General features: G+C 53.9%; 1 protein-coding gene across 1 annotated transcript; it reads left to right on the forward strand.

Annotated features, from left to right (window-relative positions):
* The first annotated feature begins 9,697 nt into the window (after positions 1-9,697).
* Positions 9,698-11,042, forward strand: LOC139837800 (uncharacterized). The gene is made up of 2 exons (XM_071827081.1): positions 9,698-9,994; positions 11,001-11,042. Exons 1-2 carry the CDS (start codon positions 9,698-9,700, stop codon positions 11,040-11,042), a joined length of 339 nt encoding a protein of 112 aa, XP_071683182.1.
* Positions 11,043-19,925: the final 8,883 nt, after the last annotated feature.

A 19,925-nucleotide genomic window follows, 5' to 3' on the forward strand; every position in this document is an offset into this window, starting at 1 on the left:
ACGACAGTGACGCCTCAGATGAAAGCCAAGAGTACGACGGCGAGCTAAGGGGAGCTGATTGCTTGAGCTACAAGATCCGTGAGACGATGCCGCCCAAAAAATTCAAACCTACCCCCACCGATGCCGCTAAGTACGATGGACAGCAGGAGCCGAGGTCATGGATAGACGACTACCTGCAGACTGTAATCTTACACAAGGGAAATCAGATAGCAGCAATGCAGTGCTTGCAACTCTACCTGAAAGATTCGGCACGAGCTTGGTTGAGAGGCCTGCCGAAAGGTTCCATCAAATCATGGGATGACCTAGTGGACGCTTTCGTCGTGAATTTCCAAGCAACGTACAAGAGGCCTGTCGGGATCGAGGAATTACGGCATTGCCAATAGAAGCAGAAGGAGTCGATGCGCGCATACATCGGCAGATTCACCAAACTCCTGAACGCTGCCGAAGACGTTTCCGTCGACAGAGCGATCGATGCCTTCAGCGATGGCATCCGACGTGAAACCTACATAGAGGAACTCAGGCGCAAGAAGCCGAAAACTATAACCAAGTTAATGGAAATCGCCAACAGCTGGGCTGATGGCAAAGACAACGTACGAAAACCACGACAACGCAGTGACGACGAAGACGACGATCAGCCGAAGCATGACTCGGGTGGACGAAGGGATCGCCGTAAGAAAAGGAAAGACCGCAGTTACGACGACAGTAACCTGGTAGCTGCGGGGTATTCCAATCGGCAGGACGATCAGTACGACGACAGGCGAGACGATCGACAGGACGGTAACCGGAACAACTCTGGAAACCGTGGCAACTACAAACCACGACCACAGAGGACTCCCGAGCTACCCTTCGCGGAACAGATAAATGCTCCCTGCTACCTGCACTCATACATCGATTCTAAAGACAACAAGAAGAAGTCAAGTCACCTACTCAGAGATTGTCGACAGTTCATCGAAATGCAGAAGCTCATCCAGCAGCAGCAACAGCCACCACTACCGCCACCTCCGCCTCAGCACCAGGTCCAGCAAGCTCAGCCTCATAACCCCAACGAGCCGTTTCCACCACCACGTGGGCAGATGAGCATGATCCATAGGACAGGTGTTTTGAGAAGGGAAATGAAGAAGCTCACCCGAGAAATAAATCTGGCAGAGAGCATTATGGCCAACATTCCCGAATATATCGAGTGGTCGTCTCAGAGCATTATGTTCGGCAGAGCGGATCACCCGATGACAATCCCAAAGCCAGGGCACGCTACCTTAGTCGTTGAGGTGCAGATCGGAGGATTCAAGATGAGCAAAATCTTCATGGATGGTGGAAGTGGATTAAACCTGATATTCGTTGACACAATCAAAAGTGTGGGGATCACTATGAGGATGCTAGAAGAGACAGACACTTGTTTCCATGGGATTCTCCCCACTTCACCGGCGTACTCTCTTGGCAAAGTTCACCTGAACGTCATCTTCGGCAAATCCGACAACTTCAGGAAGGAAAAGATCGAGTTCGAAGTCGTAAACTGGGAATCGCAGTACCACGCTATACTCAGAAGACCATCTTATGCCAAGTTCATGGCTGTGCCGCATTATGCATACCTCAAGCTGAAAATGCCTGGGAGCAATGGGACAAACATCACAGTCTATGGAAGTTTCTCACGCTCGGACAATTGTGATCGCGACTTTCAGAGAATCGCTGCGAAGTTTGGGGCAAAGCATGAAGTCGTTGATCTTCCTTCAAAATCGTCGGCACACGATAGTAAGGAAGATGAACGCGTCAGGACGACGAAGAAGAAGCCAGCTGATCTTGCCTTAGAAGCTTCGACAGTGAAGACTTCGGCAGCTACTGGCACAGCAGTCATAGAAGAAAGCAAGACACTGGCAATCACCGCCGGGACTCCTGGCGAAATCAACGACGCTTCCAAAATTGTTGACGCGATAGACAAGCCAGAAGATAAGAAGAACCCTCCTCTTGCTTAAGCGGATGGATAGTATTTAGTTTTCTCTTTTCAACAGGGCCTTTTTCTTTTCGCCCTTTAGTTTCTTGTTCACTTTATTAACGAGTACTCAAGTTTCGTTTCCTTAAAAGCATTGCAGTAATATGGAACTACATCATCACAAACCTTGTTTGCGAATTTCGGCGGACATTGGTGCGATGAAGAACCCGCCCAGCGATTGCACTCCAAAAAAGCCTCTGAAACTACGAGTGCTAACGGATGCGTAATCAACGGGGACCCTGCTCCTTTCCTTTGCTATAGATGCCTCAACGAGTGCCGTAAATAGCAAGGATCAGGAAACACATTAACGACCCACGTTCGATGCTTTACTTATGGAAGCATCAAAGAACGACGGAGTCATCGGCAGAACTAGTGCTACCGATATATTCGGGAGCTGCTGTCTGGACATACATCGGTTGAAAGCAAAGTTGCACATACAACGGGTTTAGCAAGACCCGCAACAAGAGCTGATCACTCAAATAATTTGCTGACCAACCAACACACATGCGCTTAAACGAGTAATTAAGATTTGCTCCCCCAAAATGTGCCAACGGCATTAACATGGTAAAAGTGCATACATATGCACCTACCGACAAAAATAGTTTAAGCCTAACAATCCAAGCACTCGGATGTAGTAGGTAATCAAGAATTCTATTTACAACAGGGACACGATCCCGAGTTATCCTTGTGGAGTTTCTTTTTCTTCAGATGCCTTCGAGGACTCTTCAAGCCTGTTCACAATTATATTGGAAGGCAGTCCCACCTTCGGGTACAGCGGCTCCAAATCGCCGACCGCATTGGCAATTGCTAGCAGATCTGCCGAAGGATAACGCACGAGGACGATGGCAAGTGTGAATCTAGCGCTTGTAAAAAGTTGAGCTCGAACCAAGTCTCGGAACTTCTTGGTGTTACTAAATTCTGACATCAAAGTCAACAGCGTGGGAGGAACAACGTTTAAAGGGAACATTGTTCTCCATATTACTCTCAGCCCTTTGTAGCATTTGTCGAAGAAGCGATGGACCTGCTGGACCCGATCTTGGAACTTTGCTACAGCCGAAGCCTTCGAATGCTCCTTCCAGAAAATCTCATCCGACGATGATAGCTGAGTCAATGCGTTCACACGTTCGTGAATCCGCTTGTTCTCTTCAGCAGGGTTCAGAGCTATGACTAGCCAAGGAAACAAGAGAAGTTCAGACGATGTATTTCATAGAAAAACAAGGAGTAAATGGACAAAGGGGCTTACAGTTCAAACTTTCGGTGGCCCTATGTAATTCTGTAAGAGCATAGCGTTCTACGTCAGCTGCAAGCTCGCTCTTCTTTCTGATAATTGCAGCTAAGGCATACGTGTTGCGCATATCCCTCTGCATCTGTGTGATCCGATCCTTCATCCGTTGGAGTCGATCACTCTCAGAGATAGCACCCGAAGAATCATCAACAAACGCAGGCACAGGGAAAACCTGCAAGACATTGTTAAAAGGCATGATGGATTGTTTGGATCCAGCATTGAAAGTTACTCCCATCGGGAGAGTGCAAGTAAAAATATCATAGTAAGAGTGTACTGGCAAAACTGCCGGCATGGAATTTATTACAAACACACAAGTCTCATGGCAGAACATTGTTTTAAGCAAGCTAAGTTACAACAATTAGGGGGCCTGGGTCTGGTTTGACAAGCTTGGACCAGTTGATGATTTCTTTGCGGAAACTAGTTCGAGAAGCTAGCGAGCACACTTGAGAGCCGAGGTTTTAAAGACACCCAGGTCGACAAGTTGCCCATCTTGCTCCTTCGGCAGCTCTTTAGACATCTCCTCAATATTGGCTTTGAAGCCATGACCCATCATGAGTTGAAAGGCTAGAAGAGCGCCATAGGTACGCGAAGTACGTTTGAATACCTCGATAACCTCTTTGGTGTTGACAGCGAAAGCATCGATCAACTCCCCTAAAGTCTTGTCTTGACTAATCTTGGGGAAGATCATCGAGTGCATCCGCGTCATGGCTCTTTTGCCCTTCTGGAGAAGGTCCTGCGTGAGCCGATGAGAAGCAAGAGTCATCGACAGAGCATTCGCTGGCGAATTGTCCGGAAGCTTATCCAGAGCTTCGGCAGGGATATCGGCAGCCTTTGTGGAGAACGAAATAAGAGGAGTTTATCAACAAAGGATTGAATTTGAGAAGCAATAATCAACAAGAAAGCAGAAAGGGAATTACTAAGCAAAGCTAAGGAAGATTGGCGAAGAAGATCATCCTTTTCAGCCGCCCAAGCTTCAGCGGCCAGTCTGGATGCCTCTTCGTCCTTCAGCCTCTTTTTTAGCCCCTCGAGCTCCTCCTTCAGGGAGTCAACTTCCTGGCGAGCTTCGGCAGCTATTTTAATTGTGCCCTCCAACTTCGAGGTAGAAGTCTTGGCTTCCTTTTGCAGTCGAGCCTTGTCAGCTTCCAGGGAAGTGTATTGGGAGGCGAAAGTCTCTAAAGAAGATATGACAGCTCACAAATCCTTAAAGGAAAAACAAATATTTGATGAAGGGTTATTAATCAAGGTCCATTCAGGGAAGCTTGCATACGACAGAGAAAACCTATAGGTTTCCCTGAAGAAGGAGTTGCGGCAGCGGCAGTCGAAGGAGTATCCTTCCCCTTGGAAAGGGAGGAAGCAGTCGATATCTAGGCCGCGGGGACTGCAGCAGGGGCCAAAACCTCAGAAGCTGCAGGATTCAGCGGAACAGCACCAGATTTGGCCTTCTTAGGTGGAGGCTCGATGAAACCTTCGTCGCTGCGAAAAAGAAAATTGGCAAAGTCAAGAAAAGAATGTGAATGGTAAGGACAGAATACAAATTCTGGGAAAGGAAACAAGGATTTACAGGTCGAAGAGATCATCTTCGTCAGCAAAGCCGCCGGATGATCTCTTCACAGGCGAAGCTTTTGCCTCCTTCACAGCTGCATCAACAAAGGCAGCATGATCAGCGTCATCATCATGCATTGACCCCGCTGTGTCGCTAATATCGTTGGCTGGGGGTGGAGGATTGGTAAAGTCAGCTTCAGAGTTTGTCGGATCGCCGCGATCATCCTTTGGGGTTGCATTCTCTCCGGTTTGAAATCCTACAGGGGCTGAGGAACCCCTTCCTTCAGAATTATTGTCCGGCAGGTCTTGCAAATCTTCAGGAGCTACGAGGATCTGTCGGAGTAGAATAAGTAAGAACAATGGCAGTCATATTGATCAAGGGAAACGACGCAATAAGAGTATGGAGAAGAAAATTTACCTCCATTGGCGGATGATCAGCATCAAAAGGCGGATGGGAAGATATCAGTGGGATTGAATCTTCCTGGCTGAAGTGAGTGAGGCGTCGAACTTCATCAAGCAGTTCCTTTTCCGATAATTCAGCGATGTTTATCCTGGTCTCATCCTTGGGACCCGAATACAACCACATCGGATGAGCCCTAACCATGATCGGCTGAACTCGACGTTTCAGAAACACAGCGGCTACCTCTATACCTATCATGGTTTGGCCATCGGCTTCTTTGATCCGAAGAAATCTATCAAATAACTTGTTGACTGCTGGCTTTTCATCGGGAGAAAGGGTATTCTTCCAAGATTGCTTAGGCTTGGCTTCGAGAACGTCGGAGAAGCGAGGAAGCTGGGATTCGATTGTTGAAGAATCCCTAATGTAGAACCATTTCAATCTCCATCCTTGCATAGATTCTCTCATCGAAAAGTTGAAGTAATTAACTTCTGTGCGAACGACAAACCCAACTCCCCCGATGACAAAGGATCCGCTGCTACTGTTGTATCTTTTTACAAAGAAATTTTTCTTCCACAACCCAAAGTGAGGCTCAATGCCCAAAAACGCTTCGCAAAGGGTGATAAAAACAGCAAGGTGAAGGATTGAGTTGGGGGTCAGCTGCCATAGTTGGATCTCGTAAATCCGAAGAAGGTGATGAAGGAACTTGTGGGCAGGAAGCGAGAGACCTCGGTACAAAAACGACAAGAACATCACGGTAAAACCAGCGGGAGGATTGGGCCGTGAAATCGCACCTGGGAGAATGACATTCCCCTTGTCAGAAGAAATTAATCCAAGGCTCTGGGCCTTCTTTTCATCACGCTTTGTGGTGGTAGACACCGGCCAATCGCCGAGGTTGGATCCAGCCGTGGAGCTTGATGGCGCTGGCGGCGCCGGAGCTGGAGGAGGAGCATCTGGAGCGCCTCTTTTCGGTGGATTTGGGGAAGCTTTGGCGGCAACACCGCCGCTCGCAGAACTGGTGGCGATGGTGGAGCTTTTCTTCTTCACCATTGTTGGATCTGGGGAAGATCTGGAAGCGGCGGCGGCGGCGCAGCGGTTATGAGTGAAGAAGATGGAAGAAAGAGAAGAGGACGCAAAGGTGAAATGTGGAAAAAGGGAGAGTCCGCTCCGAAAGATTATAAAGCGCAAGGAAACCTGAGGAATGGGTGGCCACGTGTCATTGTTTCCAATTCAGTAAGAGGACCCTCTGATTGCAAACATCGAGGAGACATCTTGGTAACTGTGCGAGAGTAGCGGTCGGTTCTTGAAACAGAGCCACGCAGAAGTAGGATGGGCCCAACGGGTCGTGTCCTGTCAGTCAGAATTGCAGCAGTGGTTGCGTCATCAATGACATCATGAAGCCCGCTGAAAGCATCCGAAGAGAAATGAAAGGCATCGGATGGTCAACTTGACTCTACGCACGGATTGCAAGCATCCGAACCTAGACTCGGGGGCTACTCCCATCGGGAGCGCTGAACGCGCACCCGATAAAACGTGAACTCGAAGATATTCCTCTGAAGAGATATTTGAAGAAAAGGATGGAATGCTTAGCTCGAGTCTGCACCCGGTCGCAAGCGCCCGTGCCCAGACTCGGGGGCTACTCCCATCGGGAGCGCTGGACGCGCACCCGATAAAACTTTTTTGCACTCCAGGATCATGCCCGGGGACTTGATTCTGTGTAGGGTAACGTTGTTTTGCCATCGGCAGTTAACCAGCAAAGCTGGGCACGTTATTCAATATCCTTTACGCGTTCAAACCTTACTGAAAAATACAAGCCCCGGTACAAATGTATCGGATGACCTATGGAGACTTGCGGAGAACTTCGGCAGCAGAAGACCTTCGAGTGGCACAACTTGAGTCTACGCACGGATTGCAAACATCCGCACCTAGACTCGGGGGCTACTCCCATCGGGAGCGCTGGACACGCACCCGATAGAAGAAGGTAACGCAACTATAAGATGGACAAGAACAATCAAGGGAGAAGAACATTCGATGGAGGCAAGCTTTAGTCTCTACCCGAAATATTTTCGGCTAGACACTCGGGGACTACTGACGTGGGCATTACCCTTCGGGTAACTGACATTGCCCTATCCTGTGCGGCCCAACTGGAGGCCCATGAAGACACCCGATGGCAAGGTGGGCCACTAGGACGGTGCTGGAGAAGATTCCCTGAAGAACAAGGCAGAGAGGAGCCGAACAAGGAAAGCTTAGAGCTAGGTCTTTTGTAAACCTAGTCGTACCCGGACAGATCTCTTGAGACCTGGCCTCCTATATAAAGGCCAGGAGAGGGACTGCCGAAGGACGATCAATCTTAGCGACTTTAGCCACCACAAGTTTAGAGCTAGGTAGCCGCAGCACTTAGCCTCTCGACGAGATCACAGCCGAAACCTTCGGCACCCCATTGTAACCCGATATTTTCATAATCAAGATCAGACAGGCAGGACGTAAGGGTTTTACCTCATCGAGGGCCCCGAACCTGGGTAAATCTTTCTCCCCGCTTGTCTGCTAACCGATGTCGCGTATCAGCCTATAGGATTCCATCAACCCTAAGCCCCGATCGGAGGGCATTGCCGAGGAATACCCTCGACACCAGCCGATTGGCCGGATCAAGCTGGACGTCATGTTCGGCAAGCCGGACCACTTCCGCACCGAGGCAATCGAGTTCGAGGTTGTGGACTTGGTCAGTCCCTACCACGCGCTTCTGGGCAGGCCTGCCCTGACCCGATTCATGGCGGTGCCCCACTATGGGTACCTAAAGATGAAACTACCCAGCCCTAAGGGGGTCATCACCATCGCCGGCGACTACCGCCGCTCCATGGAGTGCGCCACGCAGAGCTCCAAGATGGCTCAGACGCTGGTCATCGCTGCCGAGAAGCAGCAGATCCAAGACGCGGTGGCCATGGCCAAGGCCGCGTAGGCCGGCATGCCAGCTGTGGGCAACCCGGCTGGGATGACTCACTTCCAGCCAGCCAACGACACCAAGAAGATCCTGCTGGACCCGGCGCAGCCGGACAAGTTCGTCACCATCGGTGCCGGCTTGGACAGCAAATAGGAAGGCGAGCTCACCAACTTCCTCCGTGAGAATCGGGACATCTTCGCATGGTCTCCACGGGACATGCCGGGTGTGCCGAGGGAGTTGGCTGAGCACCACCTCCACGTCAGGCCAGAGGCCAAGCCGGTGAAGCAACCCCTTCGCCGCTTCGCCGAAGAAAGAAGCAAGGCCATCGGTGAAGAAATCGCCCGGCTCCTCGCAGCCGGCTTCATCATGGACGTACTGCATCCGGACTGGTTGGCAAACCCAGTCCTGGTTTTGAAGAAGAACGGCTCCTGGCGCATGTGTATCGACTACACCAGCCTGAACAAGGAGTGCCCGAAGGACCCCTTCCCTCTGCCACGCATAGATCAAGTCATAGACTCGACTGCCGGTTGTGAACTGTTGTCTTTCCTAGATGCTTATTCAGGCTACCGCCAGATTCCTTTGAATCTGGATGATCAAATAAAGACTTCGTTCATTACCCCGTATGGGGCTTATTGCTACACGACTATGCCGTTCGGCTTGAAAAATGCAAGCGCCACCTACCAAAGGTGCATGCAGAAATGCTTGCAAGAGCAAATCGGCAGAAACGTTCACGCATATGTGGATGATGTTGTTGTAAAGACCAAGGAGAGGCGTACCCTCCTTGATGATCTGAGAGAGACCTTCACCAATCTGCGAAGATTCCGGATGAAGCTCAACCCGGCCAAGTGCAGTTTCGGCATGCCAGCCGGCCAACTCCTTGGCTACCTCGTCTCTCAGCGAGGGATTGAAGCCAACCCGGAGAAGATCAGTGCCCTCGAGAAGATGGAACTGCCGCAGTGCCTCAAGGATGTCCAGAAGTTCACTGGTTGCCTGGCCTCCTTGAGCCGCTTCGTCAGCCGGCTGGGGGAGAAGGCACTGCCCCTATACCAGCTGCTCAAGAAATCGGACACATTTGTCTGGTCACCGCAGGCGGACGAAGCCTTCCGCGATCTGAAGCGTGTATTGGCAACCGCCCCTGTCTTGGCATCGCCGGCTTCAAAAGAACCAATGCTGCTGTACATCGCGGCCACCAATCGTGTGGTCAGCGTTGTCCTGGTGGTGGAGTGCAAGGAAGAGGGCAGGGAGCAGCCGGTCCAGCGCCCAGTCTATTACCTCAGTTAGGTGCTCTCCCAGTCCAAGCAAAACTACCCCCACTACCAGAAGGTCACCTACGATGTGTACATGGCGGCCAAGAAGTTCAAGCACTACTTCCAAGAGCACCCCATCAAGGTGGTTGCCACCGCCCCCCTTGCGGAAATCATTGGCAGCAAGGACGCCAATGGCCGGGTCGCCAAGTGGGCCCTGGAGCTGGCGGCTCACTCCATCCTCTACGAAGCAAGAACCGCCATCAAGTCACAGATCCTAGCCGACTTCTTCGTCGACTAGGCCGAGATGCAATACCTGCCACCAGTGCCTGACTCCACGCACTGGAAGATGCACTTTGACGGCTCCAAGATGCGCTCCGGCTTGGGAGCCAGCATCGTCATCACCTCCCCAAAGGGGGACCGGCTGGACTATGTCCTGCAGATTCATTTCGCCGCCTCCAACAATGTGGCGGAGTACGAGGCGCTCATCCATGGGCTCAAGCTGGCCAAGGAAATTGGCGTGTGCCGCATCCTTTGTTTCGGCGAATCCGACTTGGTTATACAGCAAGCGTCGGGCGAGTGGGACGCGAGAGATGCCAACATGGTGTCATACCGCTTCCACGTCCAGCAGCTAACCGGCTTCTTCGACGGCTGTTAATTTCATCATTTTCCACGAGCCAACAACGAGGCGGCTGATGCTCTGTCCAAGATTGGCTCAACCCGGCAGGCAATCCCACCAGGCATCGCCCTACAGCATTTGCGGAAGCCGTCCATCACACCGTCACCGAATTCTGATTCCATATTCGTACCGGCTGACCCGGGGGCTGCTCAACCAAAGTCGGGGGCTTTTCAGCCGAACCCGCCGGCTCCACAGCCGAACCCGGCGACTCTTCAGTCCAACCCGGGCGCTTCTCAGCCAAAGTCGGGGGCTTCTCAGCCGAACCCGGCGACTCTTCAGTCCAACCCGGGGGCTTCTCAGCCAAAGTCGGGGGTTTTCAGCCGAACCCACCGGCTCCACAGCCGAACCCGGCGACTCTTCAGTTGAACTCGGGGGCTAGGCCAAAGTCGGGGGCTTCTCAGTCGAACCCGCCGGCTCCACAGCCGAACCCGGCGACCATGCAGTCGAACCCAGAAGCTCCCACGCAGGAGGCCTTGTTGGTCAGCGTATTTGAGATAAAATGCGTACCATCATGGGCACAAGAATTCCTCTCCTACCTAACAGATGATGTGCTGCCCGAAAATAGGGTCCAAGCCAGGCAGATTGAGAGAAGGGCCAAGGCCTACACAATCATCAACCACCAGCTGTACAAACGCAGCGTAAGTTGGGTGTTCCAACGGTGCGTCGAGCCGGCTGAAGATATAGAACTCCTCAGGGAAATCCATCAAGGAGAGTGCGGACATCACACCTCCTCCAGAGCCATAGTAGGCAAAGCCTATCGGCACGGCTTCTACTGGCCGACTGCGCTAAAAGATGCAGAGAAAATGGTGAAAACATGCAACGGTTGCCAGCGCTTTGCCAAGAAATGGCACGCGCCAGCTTCCGCCTTGAAGACCATCCCCATCACTTGGTCATTCGCTGTGTGGGGCCTTGACATGGTTGGCCCATTCAGAACCGCCCGAGGTGGCATGGAACATCTCTTGGTGATGATTGATAAATTCACTAAGTGGATCGAGGCCAAGCCGATAAAAAAGCTGGATGGCTCTACAGCCGTCACCTTCCTCAAGGAAATCATCCTGCATCATCACCGACAATGGCACCAACTTTGCCCAAGGCATATTCGCCCGCTTCTGCGAAGAAAAAGGGATTCAGCTGGATCTAGCATCCGTGGAACACCCTGAGTCCAACGGGCAGGTGGAAAAGGCCAACAGCTTGATCCTAGCCGGCATCCGGCCCCGGGTGGTGGAGCCGCTGGAGCGAGCCGCCGGCTGCTGGATTGAAGAGCTGCCCTCCGTACTATGGAGCCTGCGCACTATGCTAAACCGCTCCGTCGGCTTCACGCCATTCTTCCTCATTTATGGGGCCGAAGCCGTCCTGCCGACTGACATCGAGCACGACGCACCAAGGATCAAGTTATACACGGAAGCCGAAGCCAAGGATGCTCACGAAGATGGAGTCGACCTGGTCGAAGAGGCCCGGCTGCTGGCCGTGTCCAGATCCACTATATATCAGCAAAGCCTCCGACGCTATCACAGCCGGAAGTTTCAACCCTTAGCATTCCGAGAAGGTGACTTAGTGCTTCGGCTGATCCAACGGACAGCCGGACAGCATAAGCTATCCTCCCCATGGGAAGGTCCCTTCATCGTGAGAAAGGCTGTAGGCAATGATTCCTACTATCTCATAGATGCCCAAGAGGCCAGAAAAAACAAGCCGGACAAGGCTGACGAGGAGACTAAACGTCCCTGGAATGTCAACTTGCTTCGCCCATTTTACACTTGAGGAGAGGAATGTAGGTATCCCTTGTACCCTTTTGTAACCTATGCTAATGAAAAAAGCTTGCGCCAAGAACGCCTGGTACCAACGATTTTTCGCGTACTTTACCTTTTTTGCCGATTGGCTTGAACCCTCTCACGCGGTTGGCTTAGTACCGTGATCCGGCTTCAGACAGCCAGCTCCCGAACCAGCTACAGACCGCAACCCGGCTGTCCGGCTGGTGGGGGTAGATGCTTAAGGAGCCCGCACGCGAAAAACAACCAAGAGAAAGAGTAAAAGCGAGTCGACCCTCGTTCCAAACTTTCATATAAGCACCGGCACGTCCAACTCGGCCCGCTTGACTGAAATATTATCGGCCTCACTCAGCGGCCCGCTCTTGACCCGGCTACAGACCGCAACCCGGCTGGATGGCCGGCAAGAGCGACGCCAAAGGGTGGGGCAGATGAGAAAAAGCAAGAGGGCAGAGAGAAAATGAGCCGGAGCACAAAGTGATTAACAAACACAGTAAAAAGTGCAGCTTCATAAAAGGATAATAATATTGTCTTTACAGCTACACCCGGCATACCGGGGATTTAACCATTGTCTTTGGCAAAAGCAAACATGACAAACAGACAAGCTTAAGCACCAGCTGGAGATGGACCAGCCGGGGAAGCACCCGAGCCGGGAGCCGGATCCGCCTCCGGCGCGTCCTCCGCATCCGCCATATCTTCGTCTTCAACCTCCTCCTCAGGGGGATTCGGGTCGCTGATGAAGTCAGTGTGGTTGACGAAGTCGGCGATGGCGCAGGCATGAGCGAGCCGACGAGATTACGCCTCCGCGCTAAGCTTGCCCTCCACGTCAGCCCGTCGGGTCTCCAGCTGGTCCAGGCTCACTTCCTCGTACCAGGACAGCACGAAGGAGAGAGCCATATCGGCGCCGGCGCGCGCGGCCGACTCCTTCCAGTCGAGCAGGCGGTCGGGCGCATTCTCAAGCCACTTCACCAAGTTGGCAAGCTCGCCCGGCAGCGTCTCCGTCGGCCACAGCAGCCGGTAAAGTTCTTCAGCCACCTGCCGGAGCTCGTATCCCAGCATGGTGATTGGCTCGATCCGGGCGGCCATGGCGGCCAGGTGGTCATCCATGGAGAAGTGCACATAGCTCCCCTCGCCGGTCTCCCGCCGGCACGCATCCCACGCCTTGCCAGCCGCCTCCAGCACCGCGGCCTGTGCCTCGGGAAAGGCAGCTGAAAAAGGCAAAGTTGTTAGAAGCCTGTGGATCCGGCCAACAGCAGCCGGCAGGTCCCAGCCAGCGGTATCGGCCACACAAAACAAAAGAAGCCTGGCGGCAGCCGGCGAATAAACGCCGCCTGCCACCAGCCTGAAGATGGAGATTATCGAAGTCAAAAAAGCCTGGCGGCAGCCGGCGAATAAACGCCGCCTGCCACCAGCCAGAAGATGGAGATATCGAATTTTTCCGGCTACCGGCCACCGATAGATTTCCTGCCGGCAGCCGACAGCCGGAAGCCGGCAAGAGACAGAAGAAAGATAATAGCAAAGGGACTTACCCGCCAGGCCGCGGTCGAGCGCGCTGATCTCCTCCACCCAGCGCTTGGTCGTAGCCGTCAGCACTTGGGACTAGGCGGTCATCTCCTCGCGGAGCTTCCGGCACTGCCCGTCCACCTCGCCCAGCCACTAGTTGAGATTATTCACATTTTCCTGCTCAACCCGCTTGACAGAGTCAAGCTCAGCAAGGTGGTTGGCCTCGAGCCGACGCAGGCGCAACAGCTCTCCCTCGGTCTCCTTCGCCTTGGCGGCCAGGGCCTTGGCCACCTCTTGGCTTTCGGCGCACTGCGCACGCACAACCCGTAGGTCCTCCTCCAGCTGAGGGACTCGGGCAGCAGCAGCTGCGAGCCGGCAGAAAGTCAAGCCGTCAGCCGGCTGAACCCAAAAGAGCAAAAGCACAATCAACCGCAGAGAAAGACTTACCCTGAGCAACCTCCAGCTCGCGGTCCAGCTCGGCGCGCTCAACCTTGGCCTTGTGATAGCTGGCCACAAGCCAGTTATACAACCCGGTCCGCTTGTCAGTGACCAACTGCGGAGAGCAAGTCGAAAGTCAGTACAAAGACAAAACCCGGGCCGGCCCCACAGCAGCCGGCCCGTGCCTCGGAGGGCTACCAAGACGATACCTAATTGCAAAAAAATCGGACAAGGATTAACTTACCTTGTTAACCTTCTCTATCCGCTTCAGGTGGTTGGTGGCTTCAATGGCGGTGGCATCGGCAAAGGCGCGGAAGTCGGAGAAGAACATCTCCATGGAGGCCATCCCCTTCCTCTTGTCCCGGCTCGTCACCTCGTGCACATCGGCGTCGCGCCACTCCTTCTCCATGGTGCCGGCTGAGCCCAGGCTGGAGTCGGGAGCGGAAACGACATTCAGAAGCGAGGCAGCCGGCGACACGTGAAGGCTCACCAGCGGCTGCGCAGGCCCCTGGGGCTCCTTCGCCAGGCCCTTGGCTTTAACCAACGCCCTAGCATCCGCGTCGGCTGATGCAGCCGGCTCTTCCCTGGGCGGCTCCGGAGCCGGAGGCGGCATGTCCTAGCCCACCTAGCCGGAAGAGACAGCAGACTCCGGCGGCGTTGGCGGTGCGGCTCTTGGGCTCGCATCGATAACGAAAACCTCAGGCGCGGTCCCGCTTGCTCCTGCTGGCGGCCCTTTGGGCCGGCGGCGTTGAAGAATGTCGCCAATAGTCGGCTGGCTGGAGCGGCAGGCCGGTCGCCCAGAGAGCTGGAGCCGGTGCCACTCGACGATGGCGCAGAAGAAGTCCCCGCCCCCGCGGCAGGCGGCGGGAAGACCGGCGGCGCGCGCGCTCGAGGCGGAGGCTGCGGAGTCAGCTCCCTCCTAACCCACTGCGAAGGCGGCGGCGACACAACGCCAGAAGCCGGACCAACCCCGGCCCCCTTGGAGAACTTGATGGGGGCCCTAGATCAATCAAACAAACAACAAGATGAGAAAGAAGGAAAGAAAAAGAATCAAACAAGTTGATAAAAAGAAACTTACCCGGCTACTTCCGGGACCCGCTTCGTCGTCATCTGGCGCTTCTTCTTCAGCACCGCCTCGATCTGGGCGGTGGTCCTCTTCTCCACCTGGGGCGCAGATGCGGAAGTCACAGGCGGCCGCACGGACAGGGGCGTCACGCGGAGTGGTGCCCCGCCAGCCGATGCTGCTGGTTCTTCTGGTTGCGGAGATGGCGGCGGATCAGCATGCCCCTCAGCCGCCTGCTGGGCGGCCTCCGGGCTCTCATCGTCGCCGGTTGCGCGGTCAGCCGGATCGGCATGGTCAGGCGTCCACACCTTCACCGCCAGGTCCCCGTCCTCGATCGCCTGCCGCACAAATTTCTGCAGACGGCACAAGCAATAAGGCCACCGCGGGTAAGCGAGCCAGCAAAGGTAGCAGCAAGCCGGCTAAGGCAGCAACAAGCCAGACAACCGGCCCAACACGAGAGAAACTTACCAGGGGCGGCGGGTCATCCCAGCAGAAAGGCTCCATCCCCTACTGCCAGTCTTCCGGCAGCTTGGCGTTGGAGATGAAGTTGACCCGCCTAGCCACCCCCGTGGAGGAGAGCTCCATCTTGGACGTCCGGGTCGGATCGAACCGGCCGCTCATGTGGCAGATCTTGTGGACCCACGCTTGCAGCGGCAACACCCGCCGGCTGGCATAGCAGCAGAGGAGATCCGCAGCCGTCAGCCGCTCCTCCGTGACGCAGGCCCGGAGGTGCCCCCACAGCAGGTTGACTTCGGCTTCGGGATCAGCCAGCTTGTAGCAATGCCCCCAGTTCAGCTTTGTGGGTGGATCCGGCGTGAACTCTGGCAGGTTGATCCGGTCGAACGCCGGGTTCTCATTCTTCACATAGAAGAAGGTCGCCTGCCACTTCTTCACCGAGTCCACAGTCCGAATCTTCGGGAAGGGGTTCTGCGGGAGCGAGTAGAGCGAGGCCGCCCCGCAGGCCCGCAGCTGGCCATCTGTGGTCTGGGCCTTGATGTAGAAGAGCCGGCTCCAGAAATCCACATCCAGCCAGAGTCCAGCGTAACCCTCGCAGAAGGCCACGTAGCAGGAGAGCGTGACGTAGGCATTGGCGGGGAGGTGGTGCGGCTGCAAGCCGAAGAAGTCGAGGAAGGCACGGAAGAAGGCGCTAGCCAGCAGCCCGAATCCCCACTCGAAGTGCGAGACGAAGACGACCCACTCACCCGGCTGCGGATCCGGCACCATCTCCCCCTCCGGGATACGGGTCTCCACCCCCGCCGGAATACGGAGGGTCCGGCGGTGACGCTGGAGCCCTCCCACGATCCGCTCGGCTGCGCCATGGCCTCTATGGTCAACGCAGCGGACGGCGGCGGAGAGTTGCGCGGCGTGGACGAACGGCCCCCGTGGCGCCGGAACGGCTGCGCTGCGGCGGCGGATCGGCGGAGCAGCTTCACGGCGACCGGATGCGAGGCCTCGCCGAGTTTCGCCGGTGAAATTGATCTGCGCGTGGCGGCACGAAGGAGCAGAGAGAGAGAAGCGCGGCGAGAGCGAGGAAGAAGAAGATGAGAGCAGAGGCCTCCTCGGTGCCTCCCCCTAGCTATTTAAAGAAGCCAGGGCAAGTGGCCGACGTGGGGGACGTGGGCGGCGGCGTGGGATTAACTGCGCCCACGATCTCCACCACGCCGGCCGTTACTAGTAACTCCCCTCCGCCACGTCAGCCACGACCACAGAGAATCCGGAGGGAACAGCGATGTGACCAGAAGAAGCGCTAGAGACAGAGATTCCATCAGAGCCGATCAAATCGCGACTCGCGCCCCGAGGCGGCGGAGACTCCGGTGCACCTTCGCCGAAGCCGGATGCATTTTTCCGAAATCGGCTGCCGCCTCACCAACAAGGCGGAGACCTCTCCAGCACTTAAGAAAATCAAATCCGCAAAACCGACGCGGCGTCCGGCTCGAGAGCAGTCAGATGAAGCAAGCCGAGAAAGGGCGTAGCCGACTGGAGGGAAATTCCCAGTCGGCCCCTCAAGTGCTTTGCAATAAAATCAGTGGGATCAACGACTAATGGCCAAGGAAAACCTGCCCAGGTCCTTCTCTACGCAGGACCTCGCCAGCTTCAGGGGCTAATGTCAGGGGGAAGACCCCGGGTATGATAAAAGACTAGGAACAGTCGGCTCGAGGCCGGCTGGCCCGCGGCAAAGGCCGGCTGAGGAGCAGCCGGCTGGAGCCGTGGCCGGCTGCCTTGCGAGCCGGCTAACCCCAGATCTACGCTAGTCCAGCTACGGCCGCCTGCGCTGTGGCTGGGTCGGCTTCTACGTACCATATTCGGCTGTGTTTGCCTCTCCCCTGACCGGCTCGAGGCTGGTGAACCTTGCAGGAGAAGGCTCAGGAAAGGTTGTCCGGGTGCAAAAGTCCACGCTGATCTCATCCTCCGTAAAGTAAGGGGCAATGTGGAGCAATAGTGCCCCACGTCGATCAGGCCGTCATGGCCTGGCTATGTCACCCACCGCAGGCCATGGGCGCTGACAGCGGGCGTCTGGCGCACATCGCTGTGCACGTCCCGTCGCTGCTGACTTCGGCAGCGAGGACGGATAGGCGCTTACGACCGGTGACGCCAGCGCCTCGGGAAGGAGCGCGGAGAAGCTGAAGCCGGCGGGCCTGGCCAGTAGATCTAGGGACTTCTGTGTAAAGTTGCCAGCGTCTATATAAGCTACGCTACCCCCCTGTGCGGGGGACGACCGATCACTTCTCATTCCATACTTAGAACCGCTGGGGAGAGAGGCCTTCGTCTACCTCCAGCCCTCTCTTAGCAGCCAGATACAGCTCAAGGAGCACCATTGTACTGTCAAACATCATATACACTCTAGAGCATGAGTAGGGGTGTTACCTCCATACGAGGGCCCCGAACCTGGGTACGTCGCTGTGTCGCTCGTGCTCATACCCGCATCCGGATACCACCGTAGACCAAGCAGGGGCCACCTAACTTGAGCCATCCTATGGCATATGCCGTGACGATACCACGACATGCAACAATCTCAAGATTCAAGAAAGTCAACCTGCTCTTTGTGAAGAATTCAGGAAATTCAATCTTGAGCTTGTTCCCAAAGGCTACCTTGCAAACTTGGTGATCACGCAAACTCTTGAAGATAAGATACGAACAGGACAGTTACGAGATGGTTGTATCAAAAATATCAAACAGAACATGCATAAACCAAAATACAAGCCTTTCTCTATCGACGATCAAGGAACTCTGTTCTTCCAAGGTCGAATCGTTGTTCCGAACGATCCAAGCCTGAGAAGCCTCATCCTCAAAGAAGCTCATGACACTCCGCTTTCTATCCATCCGAGAAGCACAAAGATGTATCTCGATATCAAGTCTACCTATTGGTGGACATGAATGAAGAGTGATATCGCTCGATATGTCTCAGAGTGCGATGTTTGTCACCGTGTCAAGGTAGAACATCAAAGACCAGCCGGTGTCCTACAACCCCTGAAGATTCCTGAGTGGAAATGGGATAATGTTGAGATGGACTTTGTAACTGGTTTTCCAAAATCTCGCAAAGGCAATTATGCTATCTTTGTTGTGATCTACCGTATTTTCAAGGTTGCCCATTTCCTTCCTGTCAAAGAAACAATCTCTGCTAGTCAGTCGGCTGAACTCTATACTGCAAAGATCGTCTCTCGTCATGGTGTTCCCTTGGAAATAAGCTCAGATCGCGGAAGCATCTTCACGTCTAGATTTTGGCAAGCTTTCAGAAGGCTATGGGAACCAATATGCTCTTCAGTATAGCTTATCAGCCGCAAACAAGTGGTCAAGTTGAAAGACTCAATCAAATGCTTGAAGACATGCTCCGTGCCTGTGTAATCTCCTTTGGCCTGAAATGGGAAGAGTGCCTCCCTTTCGCTGAGTTCTCCTACAACAACAGTTATCAAGCCAGTTTGGGCATGGCACCTTTTGAAGCTCTATATGGTCGCAAATGCATAACACCTCTCAACTGGTCTAAAACCGGTGAAAGGCAAATCTTTGGCACTGATGTAATCAAAGAGGCTGAAGAAACAGTGCGAATCATTTGAGATATCTTGAAGATAGCACAATCTCGGCAGAAAAGCTACTATGACAGCAAGCACCGGGATATGATCTATCAACCTGGTGATCAAGCCTATCTCCGTGTAACTCCGATGAGGGGCACACATTGTTTTGGTATCAAAGGTAAGCTAGCGCCAAGATACATTGGTCCTTTCAAAGTTCTAGCAAAGCGTGGTGAAGTCGCTTATCTCCTGTAACTTCTTGAGAAACTCTCCAAGGTGCACGATGTCTTTCACATGTCACAGCTCAAGAAATGCTTCAAAGATCCGGGCCGTGCAGTTGATCATGAGTCCATTGATCTCCAAGAAGATCTCTCGTACAAAGAGCATCTAGTTCACATTCTTGATGAAGCTGAACGTCGAACTCGCAACAACTCTGTCAAGTTCCTCAAGGTGTAGTGGTCTCACCATTCCAATAAACACTACTAGGGAAAGGGCTACTGTCGGCTCACCTTTTTTGCCTACTGCTGATGTACCAAAGCCCGCCTGTGGGAACGGGCCGGTGGTAAGGAGCTACTGCCGGCGCAATGGCCAGTGCACCAGCGGTAGGGGGGTTACTGCCGGCGAGCCGAGCTTGGTGCGCCGGCAGTAGTGTTGTACCACCGGCGCACACGCTCGATGCGCCGGCAGTAGTGCTTGGAGCAGTGGTGCAGGCCGGTGCGCCGGCAGTAGAGGTTTAGGTGCGTCGGCAGTAGATGTCAAATTTTCTTTTTTTTCCCTGCTTTTTCCTGCGTAATATACTGCGTATTTATACGGTCCAGTACAGTTGATATTTATACAGATTTAGTACACATGCAATATGAAAAACACATATAGCCAAGTCTCGTTTCGGTATCAATACACAAATAGCCAAGTCTCGTTTTGAAATCATGATTCATACAATACAACACTGAATGAAGTTCTTGAAGTGACAAAGTTAGAAGTCTCAACATAGTCACAAGTGTCATACACCTCACAATCTAGGTAGTAACCTAAACTACAATCACATAAAACATGATCATGGTCACGATGAGCATCATCACGAA

The sequence above is a fragment of the Lolium perenne genome, chromosome 3 (assembly GCF_019359855.2).
Source record: "Lolium perenne isolate Kyuss_39 chromosome 3, Kyuss_2.0, whole genome shotgun sequence".
In the NCBI taxonomy this organism is placed as follows: domain Eukaryota; kingdom Viridiplantae; phylum Streptophyta; class Magnoliopsida; order Poales; family Poaceae; genus Lolium; species Lolium perenne.

Coding starts and splice junctions, on each gene's coding strand:
- LOC139837800 (XM_071827081.1), top strand. CDS start 9,698: ATGCAATACCTGCCACCAGTGCCTGACTCCACGCACTGGAAGATGCAC. Junction 9,995..11,000: donor ACGCGAGAGATGCCAACATG/GTGTCATACCGC, acceptor TGGCCCATTCAG/AACCGCCCGAGGTGGCATGG.